The 17,898-nt window shown below is 37.3% G+C and overlaps 2 protein-coding genes across 6 annotated transcripts in view; one reads left to right on the forward strand and one right to left on the reverse strand.

The window, feature by feature from the left end:
* The window catches only part of USP47 (ubiquitin specific peptidase 47), a 57,498-nt gene extending 46,655 nt beyond the window's left edge, over window positions 1-10,843 (forward strand). For all 5 annotated transcript variants that reach the window (XM_069803901.1, XM_069803898.1, XM_069803899.1 and 2 more), the window contains 8 exons: window positions 347-522; window positions 706-786; window positions 1,864-1,979; window positions 3,393-3,511; window positions 5,896-6,026; window positions 8,153-8,200; window positions 8,291-8,421; window positions 9,434-10,843. In XM_069803901.1, the coding sequence (XP_069660002.1) occupies window positions 347-522; window positions 706-786; window positions 1,864-1,979; window positions 3,393-3,511; window positions 5,896-6,026; window positions 8,153-8,200; window positions 8,291-8,421; window positions 9,434-9,608 (977 nt within the window). In that variant the 3' untranslated portion in view covers window positions 9,609-10,843. The remainder of the gene's footprint in view (window positions 1-346; window positions 523-705; window positions 787-1,863; window positions 1,980-3,392; window positions 3,512-5,895; window positions 6,027-8,152; window positions 8,201-8,290; window positions 8,422-9,433) is intronic.
* A 2,899-nt stretch (window positions 10,844-13,742) lies between these two features.
* DKK3 (dickkopf WNT signaling pathway inhibitor 3) overlaps window positions 13,743-17,898 on the reverse strand; it is a 29,623-nt gene continuing 25,467 nt past the window's right edge. Inside the window, 2 exon segments of the mRNA XM_069803904.1 lie at window positions 13,743-14,108; window positions 16,349-16,505. Coding sequence (XP_069660005.1) covers window positions 13,865-14,108; window positions 16,349-16,505 — 401 coding nt within the window. The 3' untranslated portion in view covers window positions 13,743-13,864.

Genomic DNA, 17,898 nt, shown 5'->3' on the forward strand with positions numbered 1-17,898 from the left:
AACCTGTAGGGGGATTATCTGCAAACCCGCATCTGATTCTATTTGTTGTCTTGCTGAATGGAGAAGACTACTTTGCTCCACTACTTCACTGATTGCAAAATAGGGCAGTTTGGAACTGCTGTGTCTTCCAGGATTATCTACCCATAAACACTTCAAATACAACAAAGCTTTTAAAGGTTACAGTAACACCCACAGATAAAATGTAAATGTGGCCATTAACTATAATTCTGACTTTGCAGTACTGTTTTGCTGCAAGTGATAACCGAATATATGGAAATAATACACTAGAGTGCTTTTTATTTGTAGTGTGGTGTTTCATGCTGGTTTTATCTTTATTTTTGCTTAGGGCTGATGGTGCATGTTGATAAAAGAATTACACTGTCGGCCTTCAAGCAACATTTGGAGCCTTTTGTTGGAGTTCCATCTTCTCACTTCAAAGTCTTTAGAGTCTACGCCAGCAATCAAGAGTTTGAGAGTGTTCGGCTGAATGAGACACTTTCGTCATTTTCTGACGACAATAAGGTTATTCAGAACTTATTTTGAATTATTAAAAAATATACTGGTAGAATATAGACAGACTTAAGAACATAATTTACAACTTGTTAACTTGTCAGGTGAAATCATTACATTGGTCTTGGTAGTGCATTACAAAATGTCATTTTGATTTTGATATCAGTTCTAAGAGATACTCCTTTTGCCTTCTAGATAACTATTAGACTTGGGAGAGCCCTTAAGAAGGGTGAATACAGAGTCAAAGTCTATCAACTTTTGGTAAATGAGCCAGAGGTAAGGTATTGAATATTTCAAGATTTTGATTAATGAAAATATTAATGTGTGCCTTGACCAAGATTTTTCTCTGAAATCTTGGGGGGAAAAAAGAAAGTCCCCTTTTTCTCTGCATTTTCCTGCAAGTTCTTCTGGATTTAGAAAGGGAACTTGAGATTATTTCTGTTTATGCTGTTCCAAGTATGCAATTGGAATGTCATCTACAGTATCTTTCAAGTGTGTCTATTTCTGCAGTGTAAATGGAGGACAAAGGAAAATAATTTCTTCTTTGTTTTCCTTAAATGTCCAAAAGTCATGTAGAATTCTTTCTAAATAAGAAACTGGTTTTGCTCATGGTTGCAGTTTTCAGTAATACTGTACTGATATAATTTGTCTGCAATTGCACTGCAGACGGTGCTTATCAGAATGGTTAGCTGGATAATAGTCCTCTCTGCATAAGACAAGCCTGAAACAAAAATGTTGCTCTGGCAATAACGCAGCTCACTTGCTTGTTAACATCTTTTGGGACATGAGAAGTATAAAAGTGATTTCAGTATATGGATTGCAGTCTTTAAAAGTTGACTTTGCATGCACCTTAATTTCTGATTTTATTTTTTGGACCAAACTGCAGAATACATATTAATAATGGATAAGCATAAGAGACTGAAGCTGAACTGATAAAGCAGGGAATAAGATAAATTTAAAAGTAACTTCAAGTCATGGAGTTCTGCTCTGTCTGACCAATGAAAGCCAAGAAAGGGGCATTTTTATTATCATATGGCTTATTTAATTGAAAAGCTCTTTTCAGATTGTTTAGAATGTTAATATAATGGTAGCAATTAGTAATACAGACACAAGACGCTATTTCTGCAGTGGCATGCATTCAGAGTGTTTGAATGACCTGTCAAAGGGCTGCTGCTACACAAAATTAGTTAAACCTAATTTTAATCAATTCATTGCCAACCTTGTTTATGAAAAGCATTCTAATGGTCATTTTGCTAGGTGGATGGGACTGGTCACAAAACATGAATAGGAGGCAAATCTACTTTTTTCTGTTAAAAAAATTTGTCTTTAATCATTTTCTATTTATGTTCACAGCCATGCAAGTTTCTTCTAGATGCAGTTTTTGCTAAAGGAATGACTGTCCGACAGTCAAAAGAGGAGCTGCTTCCTCAGCTTCGAGAACAATGTGGCCTAGACTTGACAATTGACAGGTAAAGAGACTGCAATCCATTGAAGTTTCCTGATGAAATATTACTTAAAAATGTGGGTTGGTTTGGGTTTTGGTTTTTTTGGGGTTTTTTTTTTAATACTTGTGGAGAAAGGAATTTATGAACAGAGCAGAAATAAGTTACTGTGGTCTTTGAATCAGATTGTGAATTCAAACATTAATTTAGCAATTCTTGGCTTTCATGTCACATAGAATGACATAGCGAATAATATTTACATAGAATTGCCTGTGTGCAACACGTCTACACGTTTAGTTCTGAGAAGTTTTATTTTCTTTAAGGATACTTTTCTTCAGAAAGGAGAGCATTAAGTAAATCAGTTCACAAAAAAGCCACCTTCTCTCTAGATGCAGTACCAGTGTAGATCACTGCAGCAAACTGCCTCGTGCACTATCACAGCGTGTGTGTACAGCACCGATCCAGTACCGTCTTCCCTTTACCTATAATGGGTTATCTCATCAAGGCTGAAGTCTCTTTGGGGCCTTGATTCCGCATACTCTCTACTGTTGGTTACAAGTGATGTGGTTTTTTACTGTGGAATAGCTGACACTCTGTATTCACTGGAATTAAGAAAAACCTGTAAGGTGTTGCAAACAAGCTGGTGGGGCCTTAACGTATGCCTAAAATCAGGCTGGAGCAAAACATTGGAAGACAACTGTTGGCCCTTTCCTGTTAAGTAAAGGAGTAGAAACCTAGATTTGGACCAGGTTTTTCTCCTTTCCTCACCATGACTGGGCCAAAGGATTTTTGGCTGCCGTGCTTGGGTTATGTTGTCTAGTGCCCTATAACTATGGGGCACATCACAAAATTTATGCCTGTTTTTGCGTGTGGAGAAACCACTACAATTAAAGTTTTGTACTCATGTTTAATCTCATTTTAGTTGTTTATACGTTTATTTATCTCCATATCTAAATAAAAGCTCATGCTTTTATATTGTGACCCAATTGATGCAGTAGAACTAAGTACATAAATCAGACACCAATCCTTTTCTAATCTTCCACCTCTCCCCTTCTTCCCCAGTTCCCACTCAAAAAAAAAAAAAAAAAGAGAGGAGCAGCAAAATTGCATCAGAAGTGTTTGGGAATATTCTGTTTTCTCATCCTAAATAGGAAACTGTTTTCTTCCTCTAAATCGCTATACATTTCTTGAACTGAACAAGAACAACACAGGCTTGTTTTCCTTGTGTTTATGAATGATACAGCACTAAGAGCCAGTAGTGATACCTTGCTGTTAGGACTATTTCAGAATGTTAAAATCATTCCTGATAAACCTATCCAAACCTCACATAAATTAGTTGTATTTCAGTTTTGTCAGAAAATATTCAGTTTTGATCTCTGGCAGTGGTAAGTGTTTATGAGCAGATAAAAACTCAGTGTTTTCTTCGTAATGTATTTACAGGTTTCGCCTACGAAAGAAAACCTGGAAGAACCCAGGCACTGTGTTTCTGGATTATCATATCTATGAAGAAGATATCAATATTTCAAGCAATTGGGAGGTCTTCTTAGAAATACTTGATGGTAATGATATAGCGTCAAGAGAAAGTAAAGATAATGTTAGAGATTTTTTTTTTTCCTTGGAGAACATTGGAAAATGTACTTTCTCTTTTTTCCTTTTTTTACAGACTATTACTGACATTTTAATAGCATTTTATTAGAAAAAAAAATTAAAAATAATAAAGCTCTTCATGAAGCTAGAGGGGGATTGTGCAAGTGCAGATTTCTTATGGCTGCGATGTGCTAAAGGTCTAATAGCAGCATGGTTTTGTAGGTTTACTGGAAGCTTTTGGACATACTATAGTACTGTAGGCAGCTTTTTGAACATGTATGCTTTCATTGTACATAAAAACCATAGGAATGCCTGTATGTTATGCTTTTATTTGTGTGTAATTTTTGGACTAGTATTGGTGATGTTTGTAGTTAGCTGAAATATGTGTGTGTATATACACCTAATACATACATAATTAGTTTTTAAAGTTGGCACAGCTGTTCAATCATTTAGTAGTTTTCAGACAGGAGTGAAAAAACACCTTTTGTCATGAAGTGCTAAATTTTTGAACAGACCCTGTTCATCAAAAAAACTTTGGAACCAAATATTAGAGAGCAGATTGTTAAATACCATTAAAAATATGGCATTTCTTAAGCTATCCTTCGCATATACACTTAAAATTTTGATTCTGAATGCAAAAGCATAACTTAAGGGGAAAAAGTAGGCCGTGCTGTTTTTCCTTTAGATTAATAGATATTGCTTTCAATGGATAAATGAAGAATGTGAATTGCATTCATTTGGGAACTTTATTTACAAGCATACGTGGCTTAAGGATTCTCATTTAGCTGTTACTCCAGTATTTTGGCAGCTGTGTTTGATCCTGGTATTTTCAATTTTTAACAGAATTGTGCCAGTGCAAGTACCAAAATTTGAAATAAACCTGGGAGGTTCAGGAGGCCCACAGATTCCTATAGACACATTTATCAGCTCACACTTCGGTTAAAACTTTACAGTTTTAAATATTTTTGGATTAGTTTTAGATTAATTGCCGTACTCTTTCTGTAGCGAGTAGGTCTTGGATGTACTACTTTTTAGACCACTGCAGCTCACCTGGTTCACACACACGCCATATTATAGACTACAGGGCTTCCATGTATTCTGTAATATTTTGTATAACTGTCTAGCTCTGACCAAAAGGTGCTGCTTTAATCCAACTGTAGAAGATGCAGCTAGATCCCACTGTATTCAGTGAAAATTAAGTTGTATGTACCTGCTGCTACCACAGAGGTGGTTGAATGAACGTAAAGGCAACTACTTTAAGTCAGGGTTTGTAAGGCCTTCCACCATCACTGTTGCTTTCATCTTGTTCTTCAGCTAAGCGCTGAAGACGTTAGGAAAGTAAATAACGCAACTTAGAATAACTTACAGTTAAGTTTCTTAGCATAGCAGCTTTACATCACACTGTTGCAGACATTTAAATTAGTTATTCTCTGGTTCTGAAGAGAATTTATGTAATTGCTTCAGACTTGAAATAAATACCAAGAAGCATTAGGTGGCTGTATCTTCATTTTGAAAAATAGGTTAGTGTTGAAAGGTGGCACAAATGTAGTCATAGACAAGACTGTAGAAGGTATTTAGGGACAAACTTTAACAGTGGTGGTTTCATGCAAAACAAGCATGTAACGGTAGACATAAATGTTTAAGCCACAAGTTCTGCGTGCTAAATTACAAAATTATAGACTGATTTAAAATAAAAATAAAATCAGCCCTTTGATATCACTTCTGTTTATCTGATTGTAACATTAACAGTATTACCCTGTCAACAAGAGAAAGCTCTGTTACCTGAAACTGATACAAAAAAGCTGGAGGCAGTACATACTAGAACTCTTTGTGGTAGGTATAAAGCAGGCTTTAATAAAAGTGTGTATTTAGTGTGTGAAATCTAGAAGTCAAATGTGGAAAGCTTATTTTGGTAAAGAAAGTGAAGTTGCATTAATAAATACCAGACTGCTGAGGAAGGCCTCATGCAAATGCAAGATCTGGAGGCCAGCCTCTGATTAGGTGGATAGATAGTGTGTGTATAACCAAGCTCGGTATGATGGAAAAATGCACCCAAAAGAAGAATAAATGGCATGGCTTTTAAGAGATGCTGCCTATAAAAAATTCCTTCAAATGAGTTGATAACAAAGAAAAGTTCAACTAAGTCCTAGTCCCTCCCTGCCCTGTCCCCCTGCCCCCCCCCCCTTTTTTTTTTTTTTTTTTTGTGGACTACTTACAGCACACTTACTGGGTTAGTTTGTGTATGTATATGTAGTGCAGCCTTCTGTATTTGAGTATGCTTCTGCTATGGAAAACCCCTAATTTTAAGTAGGATGTTTTGTGATGTTAATATAAGAAATTTCTCTTTCTCTCCTAGGAGTAGAAAAGATGAAATCCATGTCACAACTTGCTGTTTTATCAAGACGATGGAGGCCATCAGAGATGAAACTAGATTCTTTCCAGGAAGTAGTACTAGAAAGCAGCAGTGTTGAAGAATTAAGAGAGAAGGTAAAATGTGTAACATGATGCAAGTTTCTTGTGGTATCATAGAGCCTTATTTATGTCCTTACTTGGGAAGCACAGATGTCATACCTTCAAAAATCTTGTTGCATGGTGATTATTTTTTTTTCCTGGGAACTGAGAACCTGTCCCATCCTGTTACCAAAGCCATATGAATTATCAGCTTTACTTCTAAGTTTCATATAATGGTCTGGTATCAAAGTATTCAGGTCAATGCCTGAAAAAAAAAAACAAAAAACAAAACAAAAACCCCAACAACAAGAAGATGGCTATATCTTGAAGTTTAAGCAGCACAATATTATCTGTGTCCCTTATCCTTGAAAAACACATGTGAAAGAAAAGCTAAACTATTGTCACTTTAGTTTTTTAAGCTAGTATTTTGGCATTCCAAAATACCAAACCTTTCAGCCTCTTCATACTTGAATTTGAGAGCTGTTGCTCGGGGACAGTGTAACTGTACCAAGTAATTGAACTATATTTTGGTTGGAAAGAAATATGGCTTTGGTATGTTTTTATCTTTAAGGCCAGAACCCTCGAACAGATAAGCACACTTGTGCCATCCTAGCAGAAATCTAGAGTAGATGTCTCATATTGAGACTGTTTTATTAATCCAGTATATCACAGGGGGTTCCACTCTTAGAGAAATAGTTAGTTATATGTGGCAATACCCAGATGTAAGAAGGCCACTTTGGATGTTGAGGCCAGCAAAAATCCTAGTATCAGTGAAGTCTGCCAAAGTATTACCTTACTAAAACAGTTGGCATTTGTACGTTAGGGGTTAGTTCATAGGCTGGAAAGAGGAACGTTGTTCAGCTACCATAGAATGCAACAGCCTTGGATTTGCGTCTACACAGATTAAGCTATGGACTGGCTTCTTGTATTCTTCAGGTAGAAATAGTTATGACTACAGATTCTTGCATGCAGTCTTCAAGATTGCCTCTTTGCTTGTATCTGAAGAAAGAGTTGACTGCTCTTGGCTTTTTGTCTTAAGAATTGATGTGCAGGGAGCAATTTCAGCAGCACTCTCTCTGAGAGGCCTTAGTCTTTTTACTCCCACCAGTAATGAGAGAAATTTGAATTTGACACATCTGTAGTAATAGATGTGTTCAGCCAGCTCACCTCTTTAAGACAAATTTTATTAGCAGAGTGTAGGGCTAATACATTTCAGAATTTGTCTGGCTTTTGTCAGTATTGTTTATTTATCCTAGTTTCCTAAGGAAATGGGATAACTGGCTGTTATTCTCACCATGAGTTTAATTTGAACGTATCTGTTTTAACGGCAGATTTGAAAGAGGCGAGAATTTTAGAGAGGAAATCTCTTCAAGTTTGGGGAAAATAAGCAGCCAGAGATAAACACAAATCAAAGTTAGTGTCTGCATTGCCGTGGAGATGACACTGCAGCCTGCACTTGAGTTAAGGGCGAGGCAGTGATGAACCTGTCTGTGAGACTGCTCAGTGGAGGAAGAGCTCCACCAAGGCTGTGCCAGGGACAGCCGGATGATGCTGTGATGGGTGCTGGGACTGGACAGCAGTAGCAGGGGACAGGGGACGGATGATGCACTCTGTGTGCCGGGGAGGTGCACGGCAGGGGCGGTTGCAAGGGGGAAGAGCAGCCAGTGGTGCTTGCTGGGGAATTGTGGGGTTGTTACGGTAGGAAGTGCAGGTGTGTATGGAGTTGGGGTTTAGTTGTGCATATTTTATGGCTTTGCCTGCTCACAGGTTGACTGGATAATAGCTTTCATTTCATACAGGGAAACTGCTGAGGGCTAACTGATGGACCTGAAGGTTTAATGTGAGGCAGGTGGTCTCTTTGTATCTTGGAACTCAGATGTTATTAATTAATTGTTTCTATTAACTTTTATCTGCCACCCCTTCACTGTTAAACGTGATGAAACACCGTCACAGCCAGCATCATTTGTGACACGCTAGTAACTTAGGAATGTAAAAAATTTGTACCTTGTCACTGTAATTTTGTACTAATACTTGGGATCGTTGTAGGACTTTCGAATATTTTAATTGACTTCTAGATTTGGCAGGTCTATTGACTTTATGTAGACACTGCGTAATGTTGTTGTGGAATAGTATTAAATCCACCATTTTTCTTCACTTTACAGCTGAGTGAAATAAGTGGAATACCCTTAGAAAACATAGAATTTGCAAAGGTAAGTAAGATTTTGTCTATTTTTACTTTTTAATGGCATGGATGTGTGATTATGAGTTATTTTATTCACTAAGTGATTGCTTCTTCTCAGGGTAGAGGAACGTTTCCATGTGACATTTCTATACTAGAGATTCACCAAGACTTGGACTGGAATCCTAAAGTATCTACATTGAATGTCTGGCCTCTGTACATTTGTGATGATGGTGCAGTAATATTTTATAGGTATGTATTTTATTAGAGTATAATAAACCATGCAAAAATCTGTGTCTAAGATTTGAGGGGTGATGTAATCAACAGAAGCATAAAAAATACTCTTACGTTGTCTTAAAGGAGAGTTTAAAACATTGAGCTGAAATGTTCGTGCTCCTCAGATTCCTAAAAACCTGAATATTAATTATGTTTATTGTTTAAGAAAACAAACACTGCACCCTTTTTTACTCAATCCTCCCTGCCAAACCATTGAAAACAATGCTGAATGCAAAACTAGTTGCTATGCTTGAGTGTATATGTGGATTTAATGTCTGAAAATAGAACCATATCCCTTGTGGAGTCTGTGAGAGTCTTGCCATAGGTTTTAGAGAGCAAGGGTTCTATTTTCTGAGTTTATTTCTTCGAGAAATTAGTATGGCTCCTTTGGAAAAAACGATGTTACGATAAAAACTTTGTTAACGTGAAAAATGTTCATCAGCTGGCAGCAGTAGCCCAAAGGCAGTATTTTGAGGACTAGGAGCTTGAATATTGTCATTTCTGCTAAACTTGGTGGGTGGGGCAATCTCATGAACACATTGCTCCTACAGTATTTTTCATAATTATATGTGAGTCTGGGGGAAACAGCTGGTTGGTAACATGCTGGCCTTGAAGAAAATAATTTGGGTGAGCAGCTGGTAGTTTCTAGTAGGGGCTGGCTGATGCGCTGCTTCCAGTTGTTGTCACTGTGACTGAATAAAGAGCAGAGTTGTAGTTGTCTATAAAGAACAGGAGTTACCAGGTAGATGGAGGAGTATAGGATTGTTTCTTGCTGCTTTCCCCTGGGTCTGCTGTCAGTTAGAATGCTGAATGTCTCCGTTAGAAAAGCAGGTTTAGGCAGATTGTTAGTTTCTGGAGAAGAAAATAATCTGTAAGGAGTATTATGCTTAGTTGTATTTTTTACTAAGTTGCTCCAAGTGAAAAAATTACAGAAATCTAATTATGGTTATTGTATTAATCTGAATTTTCACATATATTTACATTTCAGGGATAGAACTGAAGAGTTAATGGAATTAACAGATGAGCAGAGAAATGAACTGATGAAAAAAGAAAGCAGCAGACTCCAGAAAACTGGACACCGGGTAACCTACTCTCCTCGTAAAGAAAAAGCACTAAAAATCTATCTGGATGGAGCACCAAATAAAGATTTGACTCAAGACTGATACTTGCTATAGCATTTTCCCTGGGGAATTTTTTTGTTTAAAATAAAAAGGTTCACTACTACTGTGTAGTGCCATTACGGCAGGACATTCATTAGGTGTAAAGCGCTGACACCAGCACTGATTGGGCTGTGTTACCAATCAGAAGCGCAGTGTCCCATTGGGTCACTGCTTGACTTGGAATCATGTTGTGCACTATAGTCAAATGTACTGTAAAGCTAAAAGGGATGTGCAAATAAAAGATTAGAACTCAAAAGTGGGCGGGGAGGGAAATGAGTGGAAATTTTTGAGGACAGTGTGCACATAGTAGCTAGTGAAACTAGCCTCAAACAGGATACTCATAGCTTAATAATAAAAGCTGTGCAAAGGCCATGAAAGAATCCTTTTTTCTGTTTGTTTCACTGATACACGCATTACCTCATCAGAGAGTCTGAAGTAAATGTTAACACATTGGTTCTAGAAAAGCAGCAGAAAAGGGTCGAAGATGAAATGGAAGTGCTGCAAGTGTAAGATTTTAGAATATTCTTCCATAAAACAGGTAGTCTGAGAGGTGTCTGCAGAAAGCTGCCAGCAGGTGGTGGTTCATTTTGCAGAAGTGCTGTTGTAAGGTAAACTGGTTTTTAATAGGTTATGGAAGCCAATGAGCAGCTCTATTATATTGCGTTCAACGTGTAAATAAAATTTGCCCTATCCATTTAACAGAACTGCAGTTCAGCTATTTACCATGGTATTTCTTTTCACATATCAACATTCATTGTGTACATTTGGAAGTATAGTTGCCTATTTAAATTTGTATTCATTTTATGTTTGACAATGCTGGGTACTTTAGGGTTGTATTTCCCCTTGTTAATGAAGTTTTTGTTTTGTTCAGCTACTTTTTGTACATTTTGTTTTTGAGACTATTACAAGTTTGCATCTTCTCCACCCACTGAAAGTCATTTTTCCCAGAGTTGATTCTGTAGCTGTATGTAGTCAAATACTGGGGCAACCTCTAACACCTCAACATACAAACTTGGTAGTTCAGGTTGTGGTGCAAAGACTGATGCAGTCAACATGATTTCATTGCAAAGCCTAGGAACAGCAATTTTTTGCTTTGGTCCATAAAGATCAATAGAGAACAATTCTGCGTAGTTTTTGGAAAACCACCTAATTTATAACAATCAAAAGATTTTGGTAAACTTTTTCATGCCAGATGCTGTTTACAACAATGAACATGCCAATAAAACATTTGTTCATTCTGTTGTGTTATTTTAATCATTAAATGCTGTGGTTCTTATTTGAAAAATTATGGAATTATTTCATGGAAATACAGATTTTCCCAAGGCAATGTCAGAATTGTAAGGCTGTATGTATATATGTGTGCATATGCACACCTCCCCCTGCCCCCTGCGTGTACACAGTATTACAGGAAGTGTTTTATAGCCTGTCTGCTGCTCCTCTTCACTTTTATTCACACCAAATTTTTCTTCGAGTTTCCTTTTCCAGAATTAGTTCCTCACCACTGAAACTTCTAAGCCCCAGATATGTATGGCAGCCAAGTTCTGCTCCAGAGAGGAAAAAGGATTTTCAATAACTGAATGTTCAGTTCTTCCTTGCATGCTGACCCACAGCAGCCTAAAAATCCTGAGGAATCTGGCAGCTTGAGAACCAGGCACTGTGCAGAGGAATTCCCTCATTCTTCCCCTTCTGTTTGACCTGTGTCACCTCTTGTCCAACATAGATGAGGTGGAAGCAGGAGCAAAGGAAGCATAGAGTGAGTACCATCCAGTAGGTACTACTTCATTAAACTACCATTTACATATGTTTATAGACTGCTAAAGGATCCTTGGAGCTTTTGGAAGAGAGAAAAGATTTAACTATGAAATGGGTCATGAATTTTCTTCAAACTCAGACACTGGAGAGGCAAAATGTGGAGATGGAATAAAGTACGGTTAAGAAAAGAATTCCAAATACTCCTTGCTTAATCTCTAGCCCTATTTGGGAAACTTCTGTTGAGAACTTCTTTGAAGAAGCTAATTTTAAATCTGTAAGGCTTGGCAGAAGGACTAACTGGCATCCTTATAAAGATTTCCTGTCCAGTGGTACACTTCCTACTGTACAAGTACTGGAATATATTCTGAGTTGTTCTGGGAGACATTTGTCAGCATCTGCTTTACATTCTCATCATTTCAAACATTTTTGAGTTTGACCATGGGCTTTTTAAAGAAACAAAAAGCCCTGAGTTTCTAATTTGCTTAGTTCAGCAGAGAACTTGCTGAACTTCTGATGAATAATAACACTTTAAGGAATGGAGGCATCAAGAAACTTGAAGGGAGAATAATGCTATCCTTAAGGAGGGCGGTATTTACGGACAATTATTGCTCTTACGAAGTATTTTTTTTAACAGGAAAATTGCAATATTTAATTCCTTCTCTTTGTATAGATGGGCTGTCTCTAAAGCACAGTAATTTTACTAGGGATAGAAAGGAAAGGTAAATTCAGTGTGAGAGCATGTGTATGTGTGCATGTGTCAGTGTGAGAATTGGTGGTAGAAATGAATCCTTAAAGTCAGTCTGTTCTGATGAAATACCCTTCCTGTTCATAATGAAAATGGTTATTAACATTAATTCTGGTACTCAAGGGATTTGTTGAAAAGCTTTCATAGACCAAAAGTGGTGAAAGACTTGCAAGCCAGTAGCACAGTCTTGTAGCTGCTCTTGTTATTGGTGCTCTACTGTTCCAAATTGGACATAAGCAGTAGGGATTATTTGGGAAGAAAGCTCCATGAAAAGTTACTTGGCTGGAGCCTCATGTCATCTTTTACTATGTGCAGTAACTGATGGTGAAATCTATACCCCAAAAAAACATTAATAGTGGAAGAGACATTGCAGCAAACTGTTGAGACAGCTGGGAGCCAGGAAGTTTGATAGATTTTACTCTTGGCTTGCTATTGATTTCTTAAATCAGTGACAAGATGGTAATGATAATCACATTTTGTAACACAGATTTATGCCTATGAAGTGTATTAAAAGCACAAACCGTTTATCAGAGAATTTTCTCTGGATGTAAGAGAATCAAGTAGAAGCTCAAGTCTCCAAATGCAAGAAGCTATTTAGGTTGTCTTACTGCTAAACTGAAGTAATGAATTTATGTTAACTGCGTCTCTCAAAAAGGGTAGGTGATGATGGAGTATAGTCAACAGATCCCTTAATTGACATTACCTAAGAAGGTGTGTTCATGTAGTGCAGAATGCTGCCATATATGTGGCACTGTATTTAGCTCTAGCTTACGCATAGCCTTCTAACTGCAGCTGCACTGTTCTCCTATATATTGATACTTTATCCATGTACAATAGGGAATCTGTATTCTTTGTATTTAGCCCAGTTAGCTGTTTGTTCTGCCTTTTTAAATAGTACACTTTGTCCTTGAGAGAGAGAGAGAGAGCCCTGAACAGTCAGGTTGAAAGTTCCTATATAGAAGCCAATGCATTATATGGCTATAAGTATGTACACGCTATTTGTTATTTATATGGAAAATGTTGTAGGCTTTTTTTGATAGTATGCCCCTTATGTAGTGGGGGAGGCCAACACCATTGTATATGAAAGTATAAAACTCAAGGGATACTCTAGCTATGGAACGCCAGTTCTTAAGTTACGCTGAAGGCTGCTGCAGGACAGAGAGCATCCATTGTACACAGCTGGAAAGAAGCTCTGGGTATATTAATCTAAAAAGGTAAGCATCCTTTCTCTTTTCTCTCCTTCCACAACGTGTGTGTGGTGGGGGGGACATGACACCCAGAATCTGTATGTTGCAGCTTCACTGGTCATATTTTCTAAAAAAAAAATAAAAAATTGCTTAAAATCAATGACTAAAACAGTCCAAAGTAGATGGTTCTTACCCTAGAAAAATAAATGATTCTAAACATACATACTCAAAAGTCACTTCTACAGTCACTAATAACTTCAGATTATTTATGCTTATGTGTATTTTTTAATGAGTACAAGTACTGGTAAGTTTATTTCTAATGTACAAGGGGAAAGTACTAATCCAGAAGAAACACTGATATATTTCTTATTTGCCTTTGACAGAAGGTTTGGTCCAAGGATTGAATGAATTCAACAACAATTTGAACATGCAGGTTTGGTGCACAGAAAAGGATGCTCATCAAAGACATTGTTTATTGCACTTCTATCCAGCAGTGTGTGTTTAGGGTTTATATAAGCAAGACACTAGACAAAAATTTCTAGAAATAACTAACTAAACTGTCTGGTGTTTGGACTTTAAATTTCATCTCCCAAAAACAGGTCACGAGCTGAGTCAGGCTCAGGCTTCAAACCTGCTTGGTCCTCCAGACTTTCTAATTCTTTACGCACTTCCTGAATGACACTGCTTTCTTCGTAATCGGAAAGAATATCTCTGGGTATCAAGCTGAGAAATGGCATCTCATCCATGGTTAAGGGATCTTCTTTTTCATTATTCCTGGTTTTGTTGGCAGACAGTTCACACACAGATGTAGTGCTGTGGCTGTTGGAAAAAGAGAGGCATCTGGTCATATAATGCATCTTTTCATGTTCTTTTGCTAGTTCCTTAATAAAAGTCTTCATTTTTGCCCCACATGAAAGCATGTTAAATGCATAATACTGTCATATACTGTAGCTGACTTCATAAACATCTGGTTTTTACATGCTTGACAGCTGGACAGTTAAAGATTAGATTTCCACATACAGAGCTAGAATAAAGATTCCAGTAACAAAAACTGTTTTGATACTGGGACACAAGATGGCAGTGGACATCAGCACAATCTGGCACTTCTACCTACACGCAATGGTGATGACTAGTCCCTTCTGTTCATGTCATAATACCAAGAAACATGATACTCCAGCTTAAAAGGAATGCAGGAAAAAATGTCGCTTGCTATCAAGCGGTAGAGTTGAGAAAACTGAGCATTATATATATTTGGTTCTAAACAGGATAGTGTAATAGCTGTATTTGCTGCTGTCTGTCTTGAAAAGTAGCTTCAGCTGCCTGCAAACAAACATCCCACATTTGTTGTAGGAACTTTAGAAGACAACACGGATGATTTATGTTTGTTGACAAGAAGCAGGGGAATAGAACTTGATCACGGTGCATCCGCTACCTCTTTGCACTGCATGGGACAGAACAGGGCTACAGTTTCTGACAGAGTGCAAGGTGACCACTGCTTGTGCTGGGCACCACAACTGCTTAAAGCTGCAGCCTCCTTCACTGGAAACAAAGCGTAAATGAACTAAAGATGTTCCTGAAGCTTATTTTGTGTACATTTTAAATTTTTGCATGTTTTGCTTTCTAGGAGTTCTAAGACTTCCACTTGTGGGCAAACCATCCCCATATTCTCTAGGATATAATCTGATAGTTTCAGTGTTTATCACTCACTAGTAACATATAGCCAAAGGCCATTTCAAGCAGAGGTGGGCTGTTTCTTTTAATAAAAAATGTTATCTGAACCTTCAAATTCACCACGTAAATTCACAGAAGCAGCTTTATCTTACTGTCCGTGCAAGTCATGGGCAGGTGGTGTGCACAGTATTACTGTATCTGTGATAACTGTAAACAGATAAGTAATTCTTGTGACTATAGCTGGACAGCTCAGTTATATTCACACCCTAATTCATTTCTGTGTTTCTATATCCTCATCTGAAATGTTTTCCTCCTTACTAGACATGACATTTGCTGACGTACCTTCCCCGAGGTTAATGGTACTTGCACATTAACTAAAATCTTGGTGCTGAAAGGATGGGATCAACTGTGCTTGCTTCCTTAGATCACATTTATGAAACAGAATGTTATCCAATTACTTTTCATGCATGAAAAAAATGTATAAACAGAGTTGGACACAGAAAAAGAGAGAAATATAATCTACATCTCTATCACAGCTATGCTGTTTCGTTGAAAGTCAATGAAAATTGTAGTGTAGGAACAAACAGAGAGCTTATTTCATAAATAAACATGTAGGTTTTCTAAAAGTGCTTTTAGTGCAAAACTGAAATGATTTCAGTTTCTCCCAAAGAAATTGCTGATAATGCAAATAACTGTCCTTTAAAGAATGATTAAAGGCATGATATATTAAAAGTTTTCGCTTCTAGCAGAAAATATGGAGTCAGCCCACTTCCTATTCCTTGAAGCTCGATACTAAAGAAGTCTGCACAGTATGAAGTGTTTCAAGTCTGAACAGTGGATCTGAAGTCAGCAGTAAGGAAACTAGCTTCTCAGGTTAGTTTGAAACTGAAGGAAAGTGGAAGCAAAGATACCTTTCTTCTTGTGATAGAAGTAACCTTCTGTAAAGCTGATCAGTAGTACAGGAACATGCCTGTTTATACTTCCTGCATGTATTAAAATGTCTTTAATATGTCTTACGTATGAAAGCAAGCAAAATGCCTAACAGGAGCCCAATCTAACATAGAAAGTCAGTGGACAAGAGCTGTATGTAAAGAATTAAATTGGAATGTTACATCTCAACAGCTGTTAGTACTTTCTGATTGACTAAAAAGCAGTACCAGCCTGATACACAAACTCAATTCACACTGGATTAAGGTGTTGTGAAACTCAGTTAGGCTTATCTGTTTGGGACAAAGCAGTAAGTTTGAGAAAGGTTCAATGCTACCAATGAGAAAAGCTGTCAAAACACTTTATAGTGCAGAAGAATCTGCAAGCGCTGTATCCATTTACCACAGAAAGAGAGCCCTCAAAAATTGCAAATCATTTGCTTGCCCAGGTTTGAACTTTACCTCTGAGGTTGGCAGATCAAGCCACTTGCACATGGGCATCGCTCAAGCACTCCATCAGGTTCCAGTTCCCAGGTGATCAGGTTGAGAAGTCTGTTTGAAGGATCATGGCAGGGTTCACCTTCTTCAGGTAAGGGAGTGCACACAGGAAACAGTAGTTCTGCATGCCAGAGTAAATTAATTTTATGAGTTGTTGTTAACTGTCTGCTAAACTGAGATGGCCTAATCTTTCAGTCTACATGCCAGATATAAAAAGACAGACTTGATCTCTTTTTAAGTCCCCTTACATATTAGGGAGCCATAACTTAAATGTTCTTTCCACTAGGTGGGAGTAAGACATTTGAAGTTTATGCTTAATGAGCAAGATCAACTCCTGTTTCTTCATGAAGAGACTACTGTCAATACAGTAGTACTGCACAACTCCATCCCTTGGAGATTTGAAAAACTCTTCTGAAACCAAGAAAACTAACATTACAGTGAATCCTTTCCAACGCATAGCATTAATGGTTTAAAATCCGAATAGAGAAATATCTCTGTATTTTAGAACTCTGTTATTTTTCTTATTCTATTTCTTTGCAGAGGTCACAAATACAGAGCAATTGTTCAGAGACTAAATAACGAGGTTACAAGAACTACTCAGCCATTTAATTTCTTACAGTAATTCTACAATAGGTAAAGCTGTCTGATGGCATTTGGGGCTTGGCACCCTTGTTTCTGCACAGGGGTGAATTTCAACTTGTGTAAGAAATTATTTATAAGGATACGTCGTTTCCTGATGCTAGTAACTCATAGTGTCAGTCTTGAATTCAGCTCTTACAGACATTCCTATCAAACCTCCTTTCTTCCTCTTGTCTTCATTCACCTCTTTTTTTGTGGTAGGGCAGAATAAAATATGTGAAGAGTTCAGAATTTAAGTTTTTAGAACAGGCTTGGTCAAAATATTTATATGTGTGTGTATATACAAAGAGACACACATATGCTTTAACATATACGACTTACCAGTTCCTAATTCCAAAACATTATATGTTAAGCAGCGAATGCTCCATAGTTTACTATAATTTTATATACATGTAAAGAGACTCTAATCTTTATTAGGACAACCTTTTGCAATACTATGGTGATGGAGGAAGACCTGAAAAACCCTAAAGCACTGCTAAAGCAGGCAACTGTAGAGAATAAAAATCCATTGCTGTTAACCAACAGCTGTATTTAAAGTTTTAATAATAATGTTCCATCAATTTCAGTCAATATTCTTATCTTTTGTATTGTTCCTTCCTGAGCTACAGGTTTGTAGTAAATTTCATTTCAAGCCAAGCACTAACTTATACTCAAATTAGTGTGAATGTCTTATGCAGCTGAAATAATAATCATGAAGACACAGCTTGTTTGGATCCCATAGGAAATCAGGGCTACAGAAGCAGCATTACCTTCACAGTAGACTAGCCTAGTGCGATTATCACTAATGGATGCATACTACTGATTTACTCATCTCTGCAGCATAAGCAGAGATTCAAAGTCCTGCATGGTAAAAGTAACAGGCATTTATTAAAAGT

This window comes from Haliaeetus albicilla, chromosome 16 (genome assembly GCF_947461875.1).
Source record: "Haliaeetus albicilla chromosome 16, bHalAlb1.1, whole genome shotgun sequence".
NCBI lineage: Eukaryota > Metazoa > Chordata > Aves > Accipitriformes > Accipitridae > Haliaeetus > Haliaeetus albicilla.